The sequence below is a fragment of the Leptonychotes weddellii genome, chromosome 16 (assembly GCF_054177405.1).
Source record: "Leptonychotes weddellii isolate Sample4059 chromosome 16, ASM5417740v2, whole genome shotgun sequence".
In the NCBI taxonomy this organism is placed as follows: Eukaryota; Metazoa; Chordata; class Mammalia; order Carnivora; family Phocidae; genus Leptonychotes; species Leptonychotes weddellii.
Genome location: NC_138384.1, coordinates 35,996,360 through 36,011,388, shown reverse-complemented (window position 1 = coordinate 36,011,388; position 15,029 = coordinate 35,996,360). Strand labels below are relative to the sequence as shown.

At 48.8% G+C, this 15,029-nt stretch overlaps 1 protein-coding gene across 1 annotated transcript in view; it reads right to left on the bottom strand.

Moving 5' to 3' along the window:
- The window catches only part of WDR88 (WD repeat domain 88), a 44,606-nt gene that overhangs the window by 16,959 nt on the left and 12,618 nt on the right, over window positions 1-15,029 (bottom strand). Inside the window, exons 2-6 of the mRNA XM_081806683.1 lie at window positions 12,908-13,018; window positions 7,902-7,990; window positions 6,618-6,681; window positions 4,212-4,350; window positions 2,877-3,006 (exon numbers count right to left, since the gene is read on the bottom strand). Coding sequence (XP_081662809.1) covers window positions 2,877-3,006; window positions 4,212-4,350; window positions 6,618-6,681; window positions 7,902-7,990; window positions 12,908-13,018 — 533 coding nt within the window. The remainder of the gene's footprint in view (window positions 1-2,876; window positions 3,007-4,211; window positions 4,351-6,617; window positions 6,682-7,901; window positions 7,991-12,907; window positions 13,019-15,029) is intronic.

Genomic DNA, 15,029 nt, shown 5'->3' with positions numbered 1-15,029 from the left:
CATACTAAGAGCCAGGAATATCTCATTGTGAATGAGAAGGTAATCAACAGATGCCCAACACTGAGATGACACAGACAGAATTATCTGACAAGGATTTTTAAGCAGCCACCATAAAAATGCTTCTATGGACAATTATAATCATGCTTGAAGCAAATGAAAAGATAGAAAGCCTCTGCCAAGAAATCGAAGATGTGAAACTTTAGAACTGAAAAATAGAATATCCAGGGGTGCCTGGGTGGCTCAGTTGGTTAAGCGACTGCCTTCGGCTCAGGTCATGATCCCGGAGTCCTGGGATCGAGTCCCACGTCAGGCTCCCTGCTCAGCAGGGAGTCTGCTTCTCCCTCTGACCCTCCCCTCCTCCCTCTCATGCTCTCTGTCTCTCATTCTCTCTCTCGCAAATAAATAAAATCTTAAAAAAAAAAAAGAAAAATAGAATATCCAAAATTAAAAATTCAATGAAAAGGACAGAGAAAAGAATCAGTGAATATGGAGATAGATAATATAAATTAAACAGTCCAAAAAATAGGCTGGAAGAAAAAAACAGCCTGAGAGACCTGTGGGACTATAACAAAAGATCTAAAATTTGTGTCATCACAGTCCCAGAGGGAAAAGAGGTAGCACTGAAAAAGTAATCAAAGAGATTATATCTGAAATTTTACCAAATTTGACAAAAGACATAAACCTACAGATTCAAAAAGCTAAATGAAACTAAAGTTGGATAAACCCAAAGAAATCTACCCCCGACATATCATAATTAAACTTCAAATGCAACACCTGATCTCTATGTCATGAGTTCAAGCCCCATGCTGGGGTTAGAGATTACTTAGAAAAAATGAAATTAAATAAATACATAATTAAACTTCTGAAAACTTAAGACAAAGAAAAACGTCTTGAAAGCAGCAAGAGAGAAATGGCCCTTTACCTACAGGGGAAAAACAATTTGAATGGCAGTGGATTCTTCATCAGAAACCATGAAGATGAGAAGAAAATGACAGGACAGATTTTCAAATAATGAAAGAAAAAAAACAGTCAACCCCGATTTTTATATCTGGCAAAAATATCCTTAAGGAAGGAAGGGGAGGGGCACCTGGGTGGCTGAGTCAGTGAAGCGTCCAACTCTTGATTTCGGCTCAGGTCATAATGTACGTGTTGTGAGATCGAGCCCTGCTTGGGGCTCACACTGGGCATGGAGCCTGCTTGAGATTTCTCCCTCTCCTCTCCCTCTGCCCCTCCCCCCTCCTCTCTCTCCCCCTCTCCCTCTGCTCCTCACTGCCACACTTTCTTTCTCTAAAATAAATATATCTCTTAAAAAATGGTTAAAATGGGGCGCCTGGGTGGCTCCGTTGGTTAAGCGACTGCTTTCGGCTCAGGTCATGATCCTGGAGTCCCGGGATCAAGTCCCGCATCGGGCTCCCTGCTCAGCAGGGAGCCTGCTTCTCCCTCTGACCCTCACCCCTCTCATGTGCTCTCTCTCTCTCATTCTCTCTGTCTCAAATAAATAAATAAAATCTTTAAAAAAAAATGGTTAAAATGAAAATTCTGCATTATATATAGTTTTACCGCAATTTAAAAAGTAATGTGATATCCCCCGAACCATGGAACTATTCACTTGAAATGGGTGCATTCTCTGATGTGTGAATTATACCTCAATAAGGCTGTCAAGAGAGAATGAAAGACAGACAGGAAAGAGGGAAAGGGGAAAGTGAATGACCTCGAGACAGGTAAGAGCTATTTTTCACTAGATATTCTTTTGTTCCTTTTTAATTTTGTACTGTGTTGCATGTTTTACATTTTCAAAAAGTAATTTACATATTTTGGAAATAAAAACATGCAAGGCCCCTTGTTCAAAAACTAAGAATTTAAGGACGTTGACAGCAGAGTATGAAATCAAGCGTGGGGCGCTCTGTGTGGGGACCCTGTGTTACTTCAGAGGCTGCATACCCTGAAGCCATCCCTGTCACGTGGCACTGAGAATCTTTGCCTTTATCTTTTCTTGCTAAAAGCTATATTTCAAAAAAAAAAAATCATACATTTAGGTTGATCAAAAATACCAATAAACATTTTGCTTATTTCTCTTTCCACCCCCATGGGGAAAACAGAACACAGTGGGCTGTGACACCCACAGCAGGAACTGCGGCCCCCTCCACTGCCCGCACCCCTCCCTGCCCTAGGGAAGTGGCCCACAGCACCTCCGACCCTGAGAGTCCCTCTCGGTAAGAGAGCATATACTGAGCACGCACCGTGTGGCCCGTCCTGAGGACCAGCGTGTGCCGTCTTGCTCAGACCTCGCCTCTGCTCAGTTTGCAGGTGAGGAATCTAAGGCCCAAGGTCACACAGGATACGAACCTGCACACTCTTAACTCCGGGCCAGATCCCCAAGGGACAGCCTGTCCCGGGCCAGCAGGGCTCGTCACTGAGCGCAGCAGGCAGGGTGCTGGGGCATATACACTTCTGGGATCCTGACTCCAGGGCCTGCTGGAGAGGCCTGCTCCCCCCAACCTGGTGGTGGCCACCTGCCAGGGAACCCTTGCCCACCCTGGACGATCAGATCTTCCCCTTTTACAGGAGACATTGGAAATTCACATTTGGGAGGGAGATGGGGTAGCTCTGCACAATGTTTTCCAGGGTTGGCTCACATGAAAACAAATGCACCTGAGCCCTGTCCCTGCCCACTAGCCACAGCTAGTGGTGTTCTCCCCACCTGGCTCCCGCCTTCCCTTTCTCCATCTCCAGCCTCCTCCGAGCACCCGTGACCAAGCTAGAGATGCCCCATGTGGACACCCTATCGCAAGCCGATGGTGTGCAGGCCGAATCCAGGAGGGCATGAACGGGGACCTGGGCCCACCTCCCTGCTGCAGGAGGGGGCCCCTCCTCACTTGGTGATGGTGAGCAGCGTGGCCTGGGATGTAATATCCCAGATCTTGATGCTTTTGTCCAGCGAGACGGAAGCCACCTTCTGGCTGTCGGGGTCAAAGCAGCACGCTGTGAGGGACTGGTTGTGATGGTCTGAGGCACAGGGAAAGCAACTCATTACCTGGCATTCCACGGGCCCCCCCCAGGCAGCGACCATGTTATGGAAACACAATACCAGTTTCACAAGGGACTCTACACTTGCACAAACATTTCCTGGGTGCCGACCATGTGCCAGGCTTAGAACGAGAGGCACGGCCGAATGGCTCCCTGTCCCCACAGAGCTCCCAGTCTGATGGGGAGATGCCCTTGTGCAAGCAACAGCCCATAGCATGTTGGGGGCCACGAGAGGGGTGTGCGGTAGGTCACGGCTCCTGGCCCAGCCCTGAGAGGTTGAGGAGGGACCTTAAAAGTTAGCAGGGGAACCAGAATAGGAAGAGGGCTCCCAGCAGAAGGAGTAGCAGGTGCAAAGGCCTGAAGGTGGGACAGAGCGTGGAGAAGTATGGTGTGCAGCTAGAAGCTGGAGGCTGAGGACAGGTAGAGGATGAGGGGACACAGAAAAGGGAGGTGCAGCCGGGGGGCAGCGCCCATGTCCCAGGTCCATGCTCAGAAACAGAAACACAAGGTACACGTGGGAAGTAGGCATGGAGTGTGTGAACACACACACGCACGTGCACACTCACTGAGGTCAGGAAGGCCACCCAGCAACGTATTGTTAATAATAGACACCCCAGCGAAGAAGAGAGGACACATAGAGCAGCCTTTCACTTTTTAACTTTACGTACTTACCACATTTTTTACGATGATTACATGTTTTTTTAATGTTTTATTTTGAGATAACCGTCAAGTCGCATGCAGTTGTAAGGAGTAAGACAGAGAGATCCTGTATGCCTGTCACCCAGTTTCCCCCAAAAGAAACAGCTTTTATACAACAGTATAATTGTTATACCGTGTCACAACCAGGAAATTGACATCTGATGCTTATTATCTTTACAGATAAAAACGTTATGAAGGCCAAGCCTCCACTCGATAAAAGTTTGGGCTTTACCTGTCCACGTGACGCTGGACCAGAACACTGTTTCATTTATGACAAGCACGGGGCTAATCCTGTGATTAGCCTTCACCGATGAGAATCGGGCAAGGTCTTAGCCGCTGGTGTTTTATCAGTGAGTGTCCCGTGGCTAATGATGTGGCTCATTATAGCCTCACCAGATAAGGCCATCGAAAGTCACTGTCGGTCAAGTGACAAGTGGCTGTTACCATGGCAGACAGAACAGAGCAGGGAGCCCCTGCAAACTCACTTTTGATGTGCGACACGGTGGTGGCATTTTCTGCGTCTGTTATACAGATTGCACGGTCCACATCCAAGGCCGAGACCACGTATTTGCCATCAGGAGAAACCTTACAGGAGGCTATGAAGGTTTCGTGATTGATCTTCCACTGAATAGGGCAACAATCAAAAGGTGGTTTTCTCTCTAGCCCCGTCCATCTATGCACCATCCAATACATTAATTAGTCTCTGGGCCACATGGGGCCATTGAGAATGTGCAATGGCTAGTGCAAATAAGGAACTGAATTTTAAATTGGGGTTCGTTTAATTAATTAATGTAATTAATGAATCTGTGTGCAGGACAGATGGACAAGGATAGGTAGAGCATCTAGTGGAATCAGTCACAAGGTTCTCGTAATGGCCAACTTTCCTCCTACTCAGTTGGGTAAATGAGTTTTTATTAGGTGTCTGCACTGGGCCTCGCACCACGGACAAGACACCCCAGCCCAGCCCCTCAGGCCACCCACACTCTCCCGGGAGAGACGGGCACCAAACCTCAAGAAGGGGACAATGAGCGCTCAACATTCTAGGAAAGGACGGTCTCTCTGTACCTTACAAATTATGGTATTGCCACTATGACAGTTTTAAAATACACCCACAAATTCTTCACCAGTCCTTCCAAAAGGTAGAGCCTAATTCCCCACCCCTTGAGCATGGGCTGGACTTGGTGACTCACTTCTAACGAACAGAATATGGCAGAAGTGACAGTGTGTGACCAGGTCATAAAAGAAACCGTGGCTTCCTCCTTGCTCTCTCTTGGATCACTTACTCTGGGGGAGCAAATTGCCACCTCCTGAGGACACTCAAGCAGCCCTGTGGTGGAGAGCAACTGAGGGCTCCTGACCAAAGCCATCTGAGTGCGCCATCTTGGAAGGGGAGTCTTCAGCCCCAGCTGAACCTTCAGATGACTGTACCCCAGGGGACATCTGAATGGTGACCTCGTAAGAAACCTGAACCAGAACCCACCCAGCTAAGCTGCTCCTAGATTTCTGTCAGAAAGTGGTAGATAATAAGTGTTTGTTGTTTCAAACTGTTAAGTTTCAGGCTAATTTGCCCAACAATGGTGGATAACTAATTCAGCTCTCTAGTTGGCAAGTGGTGTGGATCACTGGGGCAACAAAAATAAATCAAAGCACTAAAAAGATGTTTAAAGAAGAAAAAGAAAAGCATCTCAAATAGAAAAACTGGCTGGAGACAAGAGCAGGAAATGTATAAGAGAAGAAACAAACATTTGGAATAAATGCTCAAAGTCAGGAGCAATCAATGCTAATCTCATTTTTCCACCAACCAAAGTGGGCTAAAATTTTTTAAAAATCATGCTATCTGGCAGGTGAGATAGTGAGCACCCCTTCCAGTGCATCGGAGAGGAGTTGGCACGGATGTCCGGAGGATAATTTTTAAAAGGCCATGTTTCTATACCAAATTAGCAATAAAATCCAGCTCTATTTCCTTAAAAATATTGCATCGTGTGTATAAAAATTTACACACAAAATTTCCTCATCATAGCATCACTTATGATAGAGAAAAGTAAAAACAGCCCTAATGTCCTACTGGGGAATAGTGCAATACAGCCTGACTTATCCATCCCATGGAATCCATGCGTCCATGAGAAAGGATGACGTCGATGTGTACTTACCCACTATTTATTTTTGAGTGAAAAAAAAAAAAAGTCAAGATCCAGAAAGTATGCACAGAATGATGCTACGTTGTTAACAGAACATACTCACCTGTGTTCATCTGGAAATATGTGCAGACATAGGAAAAGAGATGCCACCATATTAACTATAATCTCTGGGGTGTTTATGGTGACTATAAATTGATCTTTGCACTAAGAAGAAAAGAGGAGCAAAGGGGAGGCGATGAGGAGCTCCCTGGGGAGCCCCCCTTGGCAGGGCCGGGGCTGCCAGGGCATGGGACAGAGAGGGTCTCAGGCTGGTTCAGATGGATGGATGGTGGCCCCTCCAAGCTTGGGAGAAGACCGTCCCCAGAACACTCATGCTTTCACCACGTGGTCTTTGTCCCATGGCCTCAGCTCTACTTCCTACCCCATCAAATCCCAACACCCCCACAGGGGAGAGTCTCTTTGCCTGTGCATTTCCCTCAGCCTGGAATGCCATGCCCCTTTCTCCCCCACTCCCCTGCTTGTGTATCCAAACCCTTCCCATCCTTCCAGCAAAAGCCCTCCTCTGCCTGCCTCAAGAAGTTTCCTTCCCTGATGCATCCCCCTCCAGCACCTGGTGTCCCTGAGAAAATTCTCCTTTTCTGAAAGACTGGTTTCCCTTCCCACCCCAGGCCCCGCCTGAGGCCCCCCTCTCCCTGCCCCCACCAAGCCCAGGCAGGAGCCTGTGTTGCCATGCACTGGGCGGGCCACACTCACCAGCAGCTTGCCTGTCTCAAGGTCCCAAGCCCTCACCGCTTTGTCATAGGACGCTGTGATAATTCTGCCAAGAAAATGACCCAGACTGTTATGGCTATGGGTTCTATGAAAAAAAAAAAAAAAAAACCATAGAAAATTCTTCATAGAAAATGTCTATAACTTAGGACCAAGACTGCAAAGTAATCCCCAAATCTTCCTCAAGATGCTCCCTGAGCCCCCTCCATGAGCCTCCCTGGAAACGGACAGAACCTCACGCCGGGCACCACTGCGTGCTCTTCCTGAGTCCCTCAGCCACCCAGATACGTTCCTCCACCTTCAGGGCATTAAAGGGACTGTTTCTTCTCTTCTGCGAATGAGTCTTCTTCTGAGGGGCTACCTACCACTCACGCAGACCAACCCCTTCCTTCTCTGCTCACGCGGCTGTCTTTTTACACGAACACTTTGACAGCTTACTTTGTTCTGAAATGTTTTCTTGTACATTTAGTAAAATAATATAAATGTACCTTTATCCGTACTAATATACATGTACCTCTCTCCTCTGCATGTTTCTGTGGCAATCCGTGTCCCCCATGGAGGATAAATTCCCATGCGAGTTTTTACGAGCTTTGTAGCTGCTGCTTGGGGCACAAGCAAATCTGTTTTAAAGCAAAGCCTCTTGGGATGCCTGGGTGGCTCAGTCATTTAAGTGTCTGCCTTCGGCTCGGGTCATGGTCCCAGGGTCCTGGGATGGAGCCCCGCATCGGGCTCCCTGCTCAGTGGGAAGCCTGCTTCTCCCTCTCCCACTCCCCCTGCTTGTGTTCGCTCTCTCACTGTCTCTCTCTCTCTCTATCAAATAAAAAAATAAAATCTTAAAAAAAAGAAAAGAAAAGAAAGTTGTCCTTAGGACACCAAATAAATAAAACCTTAAAAAAAAAAAAAAAAAAAAAAAAGCAAAGCCCCTTGTGTTTTAAAGGCCTATCTCATGTCCTGGGCCTCCGTTTCCCCCTGTGAGATGCCACCTGGGCCTCAGTCACTGTGGCCGCTTGCAGCTTCAGCAGGGCCACGGGTGTGACCACGGAAAAGCATCTCCGTGAAGGAAAGGCAGACTGGCTTTGTCTGAGCCACCATACGTGCGGTCTTGTCAGCGCTTTACATTTTCCAAGAGTTGCCACATCCCCTTGACTCTCCCAGCAAAACGTGGGAACCGTGGGGACAGAGGCGGGAGAAGAGAAACGTCCCTGGCGTGCTGCTCGCTGGCCTGCCCCCTCGCTCCTCCAACCCAGCACCAGACGAGGGAAAGGTCACCTTCTGCCGTCAGCCGTCACGCTGCACTCTGAAACAGGAGCTTTGGGCCTCTGCTCAAAATCCCGAATGACTGAGCCATCCACAGCATCCTCAAATCAACAGGAGAGAGAGGGAGAGAGCGAGGTCACCCAGCCGTGGGCGGAAGTCGCGCGCTGAGCTCGTCCACGGCAGCAAAGTGTGACGACCCCTGGTCCCACGCTGCCCCTCACCCCGCTGCCTCTCCCCAGAGCAGCGAGGGCGCCCTGCCCCCCACGGCCTCCCTGGAGAACGCCCCCTCCCCTGCACAGGCGCCCCCAGGGGGACAGGGCCACGGACAATTTCCTCCATCTCTACCGGCCGAAGGGGCTTGGCAGAATCTCACAAGACCTTTCAAGAACTTGTTGAAAGAGTTCACGCCCTTTGACCCAGCAGTGCGACTCCGAGGGGTCCCTCCTAACAGGGCCACCCTTGCCCACCCCAGTCCAAGGCTTGTGCGGAGAAAGGTCCATCAGGTGTTAGAGGGGATGACGGGCACAGTGGCATGAGTCACCTCAGGGGAGCGGCTAAAACAGACCCCAGCAGGCCAAACGTGGGGCGCCAGCCCCTGTTAGCACGCGGGCGGCTGATGACTGAAGACGACAATGAGATCGAAGCCCGGCAATAGCTGGAGACCATGAAGAGAAGAAAACAGGGTGCCAAAGAGAAAATGCCCGTTGTGGCAGAGGTGAAATATTCTCAGTTAGAAATGTGCCCAGAGCTTTTCAGGATAAGCTGCGGTGGAAAGTCCCCTTGAAAAACAGGTTACTGGTAAGACAGTGAATTCTGAGAAAGGGCTTGGGTTGCGGGGTGAAAATGCGGCACGGGGGCTTCTGGCCTGCCCAGGGCAGGCCTGGGACAGTACTTCCGGATGCGCAGAGCCCATTTTGTATTAAGAGCCCAAGTCGAGGGGCACCTGGGTGGCTCAGTCGGTTAAGCGTCTGCCTTTGGCTCAGGTTATGATCCCAGGGTCCTGGGATCGAGCCCCGCATTGGGCTCCCTGCTCGGCCGGAAGCCTGTTTCTCCCTCGGCCTGCCGCTTCCCCTGCTTGTGCTCGCTCTCACTCTCTCTCTCTGACAAATAACTAAAATCTTAAAAAAAAAAGAAAGAAAGAGCCCAAGTTGTGTTGGGGGGCAAAGAACCCTCTGTCAGGGGTCCCCAAGACTACCCCCAGGCTCGGTGATTCTCCAGGATCCCCACAGGACCCTGCACATAGTCAGACTCACAGCTAAGATTTATTACAGCAAAGGACACAAAGCAAAATCAGCAAAGGGGAAGGAACCTGGGGTGGAGTCCAGAGGAGACGAGGCACAAGCTTCCAAGAGTCTCTCCAGTGGGTCACAAGGACATGCCTAATTCCTCCAGCAACCAGTTGTGATAACACGTGTGATGTGTCATCTATCGGGGAGATGTGCCTGAGCCTTGGGGCCCAGGGTTTTTGGGGGGATTCCCTAGCACACACCAAAATCCAGACTCCCAGAAGGAAAGCAGGTGCTCAGCATGAACCACATGGCTTACGCCAACAGTCTGGGTACACTGAGCCCTCCTTATCACTTAGCGGATTGCAGGACACCATGGGCCAGTCCAGCTCCCAGATGCCTGCCAAGGCCAGCCTCCACGGCAGTCTCACACTTGCTATATGAACCCTTTTCTACACAAACCCAGGCCCTCAACCCCCGCTCCGTTAGGACTTGAAACAGTGGGGTCGTGTTGGGGGAACCCAGCAGGCCCTAATCAGAGGCAGGAAGAGACAGCGGGAATCCAAGGAAGAACTCACCAGGACAGAACACATCCAAGCTGCAAGCCTGGATTCACAAGTCTACTGGTTGGGAGAAAAGAACGGGTCCCCTGCCTGCGATCCAGCCTCCCTGGCTGGGGCGTGGCTCTAGCACAAACATGGAACTAAGAAAACGATCACTGTGGGGCCTGGGACTGCAGTCTGTGCAGCCCACCCCCGGGCAGGCTAAGGTCAGCCCTGGAATGGACCCTCAGCAGGGGGTCCATGTGCAGCTTCAGCACTCAATAGTGACACCTGCTGGCCAGGTAGAGGAACAGCACCCGTAGACAGAGAACCCTTTTGGAACAGGTGCACTGCTTGTGAAGAGAATCCTTCCACAAGAAGCAGATGGCAAACAAGCCAGATTTTGTTAGTGAAATCCAAAAGCAGTGGAAATGTCTCTGTTTTGTACTGACTGTTTCTTGAAATAAATAAGTGAAAGACAGCTTCCTTTTCACCTGGCATTTGGAGGCAGGAACCCCTCTGTGGACTCAGATAACTGACTCAGATAATTCAAGGCGGGGGTACTGGTCATACTTTAAGTGAAGGGGAGGAAAAGAGGGCCTCCACTAAATAGTTGGGAAAATAGGGAAATGTGACAATACCCACACCCCAAGTTTATTGTGGTTATATAAACAGTGTTTCTTTATGGTCTCAATTTAGTAAACATGGGTATACGTGTGCGAACAAGAAAAAAATAAACTTATATCCCAACATTTTTTTTTAAAGAGACACAACGAGAGAGGGAACACAAGCAGGGGGGAGTGGGAGAGGGAGAAGCAGGCTTCCTGCTGAGCAGAGAGCACAATGCGGGGCTCCATCCCGGGACTCTGGGATCATGACCTGAGTCGAAGGCAGATGCTTAACGACTGAGCCACCCAGGTGCCCATCCAACATTTTCACAGCAGTTAACTCCAGGGTTGTGAAGTGATGGCTCTTGTTTCTTCTCTGTGCTGTGAGGAAAACCACCAAAGTTGCTATTTCTTAATGACTGGAAAGAGGCATGCCAATATATTAGAGGGATATTGGGTACAGGATTAAGAATGATTTTTCCCCAGGGTCCCTGGGCGGCTCAGTTGGTTAAGCGTCTGACCCTTGGTTTCAGCTCAGGTCATGATCTCACAGTTGTGAGATCGAGCCCCACTTCGGGCTCTGCACCCAGCACAGAGTCTGCTTGAGATTCTCTCTCTCCCTCTGCCCCTCCATCTCCCCTCTCTCTCAATCTCTCAAAAAAAAAAGATTTTTCCCCAACTTCTTCATATATGTATGGACTTTGCAAATTATTCACAATGGTCCACAGTGAGGGTAAAGGGAGCTTCCAAAAGATTAAATCAGATGCTTGGGTTCTGGGTGGGGCCCAAGAGGGGGGATAGGAGATGCAAGGTGACAGGAGTGGGGAGAGGAGGAAGAAGCAAGGGGACATTTTGGCCAAGATACCATGACAGGAGAAGTCAGTGTGCCGGGCAATGGCTGAGTCATCTACCCAGGGAGCGCTCAGGAATGGCAGCTGCACTGGGGCAGGGAGAGCCAGGGGAGAAGCCAGCCAAAGGGAAAGGTGGGGAAAAGAGAACCAGGAGGAGGAAAGAGGACTTCTTGGAGGAGGTGTCAATGGGGCCAGCCAAGGCAGACAACTGGTGACTCTGGCAAGGGCTGGGGGTGGGGAGTGGCGTGGGAGGGACCTGGAGAAATTGGCAGAAGCAGGCAAGGCCATGAGCGAGGCTGGTATCGGGACACTTGGACAGGCGGAAGTGACTGCATCCTGGAAACACTGGTGTGGACTAGGCAGCCAGACCACTGTGGAGAACCAGGGACATCTCAGTGGATGGTCTCTAATCTTGGGACAAGATAAAACAGGTGGATTTCCCCTTTTAGAGACAAGAGCCTTTGGCCCAAACAGACAGAAACCCCTGTGAGTCCCTCCACTGGTTCAAAAGGTGAGAAGAATGAGGGGAGGATCTGAGCTGGCCAAGCAGAATGCTCACTTGGAAAGCTGCCCCCCCTCCCCCTCCCCCTCCTCCTTCCCTGGGTGATGACAACCCGTAGAGCCCCCTCGCCCCTGGCTCCTCAGTCTCCCCAGAGGGCTGGGAAAGGGTTTAAGGCTCTCAGAAGAACCAGAAGTTTTCCCAGCAGGAGCTTATGAGCCACAGCAGAGGTAGGGAACGGATGGCTGTTGGGCATCCAGGCAGGCCCCAGGGTAGCCCCAGTATGCAGCTGGACCTGGAGAGTTTCAGGGAGGCTCAGGAGGTCATGTGACCACCCAGGGTCACACAGCTGAACCACTTGGACCATCCCCAAACCCTCCTGCCTAGTCTGCCAGGCCTTGGTACCCACTGATGACACAGAAGATGACCTTGTGGTCATCTGGAGGGTGAGGAGCTATCCTTCACCTGATTACCCAAACCGGAACCCAGGAACCAGCCCAGATTCCTTTCTATCCCCTCCTGCCCCTGAAGCCAGAGGAGATGGCAAAACTCAGAATGGACTGTTGTCCCCCAAGGGCCCAGCCCCAGCCACACAGTCATCTGTGGCCTGGGCCCTGATGGCCATTGACATTCCCATCCCCACTCCCTCATCACCCGCTCCTGACTGACCAGCAATGCCCCCAAATTGGCCTTCCAGCATCTGCTGGCTATGCCAGAGGCTTTGGAAGAGTTCTCAGTGGCCACGTCTCTGCAACCGCATCTGACCATCACACACCCCTGTTCCTTGCGCCCCTGCTTCCTGCACCTTGGGACACTGAGCCATGCTCAAGCCTGCCCCTGCAAACCACCCCTCATGGACAGGTCCCAGGCCTGGCCACTTTCCTATCCTCTGTGACCACCTAGGCCTGGTCATACCATCTCTGTGGATGGAAGTGAAGTTTCCAAATGAGAAGGAGACCCAAGGAGAGGCCACAGCTCAGAGATCCCAGGTAAGCCCTAGGTACAGCGGGAACTGTCCAACAGTAGGTGGGGGGTTCCACTGGTTGTCCCCATCCCCTGCTCCTATGTTTTCCAAATCAACAGGCCACCAGCAGCCACACTAAACTCATCTCTCTCCAGGGGCTTGACGCTAGGGTTGAACCGTCACTTGGCTTCTCCTTCTTGCATTTCGCTCAGAAAGTTCTCTCCAAGTCTTTGGGATCCTTGAGCATCTGGGAACTCTCCATAAGATATGGCACAAGCCTATATCCCCTACTGGGACATTCTTATCTCACCTACACCAGGCCACCTACCCACAGCTTTAGAGTGCAGTCATAAGAGCCACTGAGGAGCTTTGTGTCATCCACACAGAAGTTACAGGAGCTCACAAGGTCCTCATGTCCCCTCAGAACTTTAAACGGGATCTGAAAAAAAAAGAGAGATTGAATGAGTTCAACAGCTTACAAAATACAAGATTAATATCAAAAAATCAGTTGTGCTTCTATACACTTGCAATGAACAAACTGGAAAAAAAAAACTAAAAAAAAATTCCATTAAAGGCATCAAAATAGGAATACATTTAACAAAAAAAAAAAAGTGTAAAACTTATACTCTGAAAATTACAGAACATTGTTGGAAGAAATTTTAGAAGACCCAAAGACATGGGAAAGCAGCCCACATTCATGGATTAGCTATTACCTTACTATTGTTAAGATGAAATTACATTCCAAGATGATCTACAGATTCAGCAGTATCCCCTCAAGATCCTAGCTGACTTCCTTTCCAAAATTGACAAGCTGATCCTAAAACTTACATGGATGCTCAAGGAAAGCAAAATAGCCAAAACAATCCTGAAAAAGAACAAAGGTGGAGTACTCACAATTCCCAATTTCAAAATTTACCACACACAAAAAGTGACCATAGTCAAGACACTGTAGTTACTGGCCGAACAACAGACATAGAGATTGATGGAACAGAATTGAGAATCCAGAAATAAACCCTCATATTTTAGGTCCCTTGCTTCCTTAACAAGGGTGCCAAGTAATTAAAACTGGAGAGATTAGTCTTTTCAACAGATTGTGCTGAGACAAATAAAATCCACCTGCAAAAGAATGAAGGCAGACCATTGCCTCACGCCACCTACCAAGGTTAACTCAAGATGGATCAAAGATCTCAATGTGAGAACTAAAACCACAAGGCTCTTAGAAGAACACATAGTTGTAAGTCTTCGGGAACTTGAGTTAGACAGTGGTTCCAACACCACATGCACAGGCGGCGGCAACAGCAACAATGTGAACCTGGGCATTATCAAAATTAAAAACTTGCTCTTCAGAGGGCACCATCAGGAGGGTGAAAAGACAACCCACACAACAGATGAAAACTTTTGGAAATCGTATATCAGATGAGAGATTTTTATCTAGAACACATAAAGAATGCTCAAAACTCAACAATAGAAAAAGGAACAACCCAATTTTAAAATGGGCAAAACATCTGAATAGGCATTTCTCCAAAGAAGACATGTCAGTGAGCTCTAAGCACATGGAAATGTGCTCAACATCATTAGCAATTATGAAAATATAAATCACACATAAATTGAGGGGCACCTGGGTGTCTCAGTCAGTTAAGCGTCTGACTTTGGCTCAGGTCATGATCTTGGAGTCCTGGGATCAATCCCCATGTCAGGCTTTGTGCTTATTGGGGAGTCTGCTTCTCCCTCTCCTTCTGCCCCTCCCCCCACTCTTGTGCTAGCTCTCTCTCAAATAAATAAAATATTTTTTTTAGAAAAAGACCATATTGAGATACCACCTCATACCCACTAGGATGTCTATAATCAAAAAGTAAGATAATAACAAGTGCCGGCAAGAATGTGGAAGACTCAGAAGTCTCATACATGGCTGGTGGGAATGTAAAATGGTGTGGCCCCTTTGGGATATAGTTCAGTATTTCCTCAAAAATTAAAACATATACAAATACATGATCCAGCAACTTCACTCCTAGGTGTATACCTAACAGAAATGAAAACATATGGCCACACAAAAATTAGAGCATGGGTGCTCATAGCAGTATTATTCAGAATAATCAAACAAACAGAAATAATACGAATATCCATCCACTGGTGAATGAACAGATAAAATGAGGCATATTCACATGATGAAACATGACCAGGCCATACGACAGGAATGAAGGACTTCTCATTTCTGGGCTGAAATCAACAACTCTTCCCAGATTCATAAGACAAGTGAGGTCACAGAGCAGACTGCTGCCCCCAAAATTGGAGAGACAGGCAAATACAAAGAATCCTAAATTATAGAGCAGAAATCCAAGAGCAGTGACCTCCATGGGAACCAGGCCCAGGATTGGGAAACCTGACCTATAACTGACAAGTTGCTGGAGGTGCAGTGTGGATAATTTTGAGGGTTAAAAATTCCAGGGGGA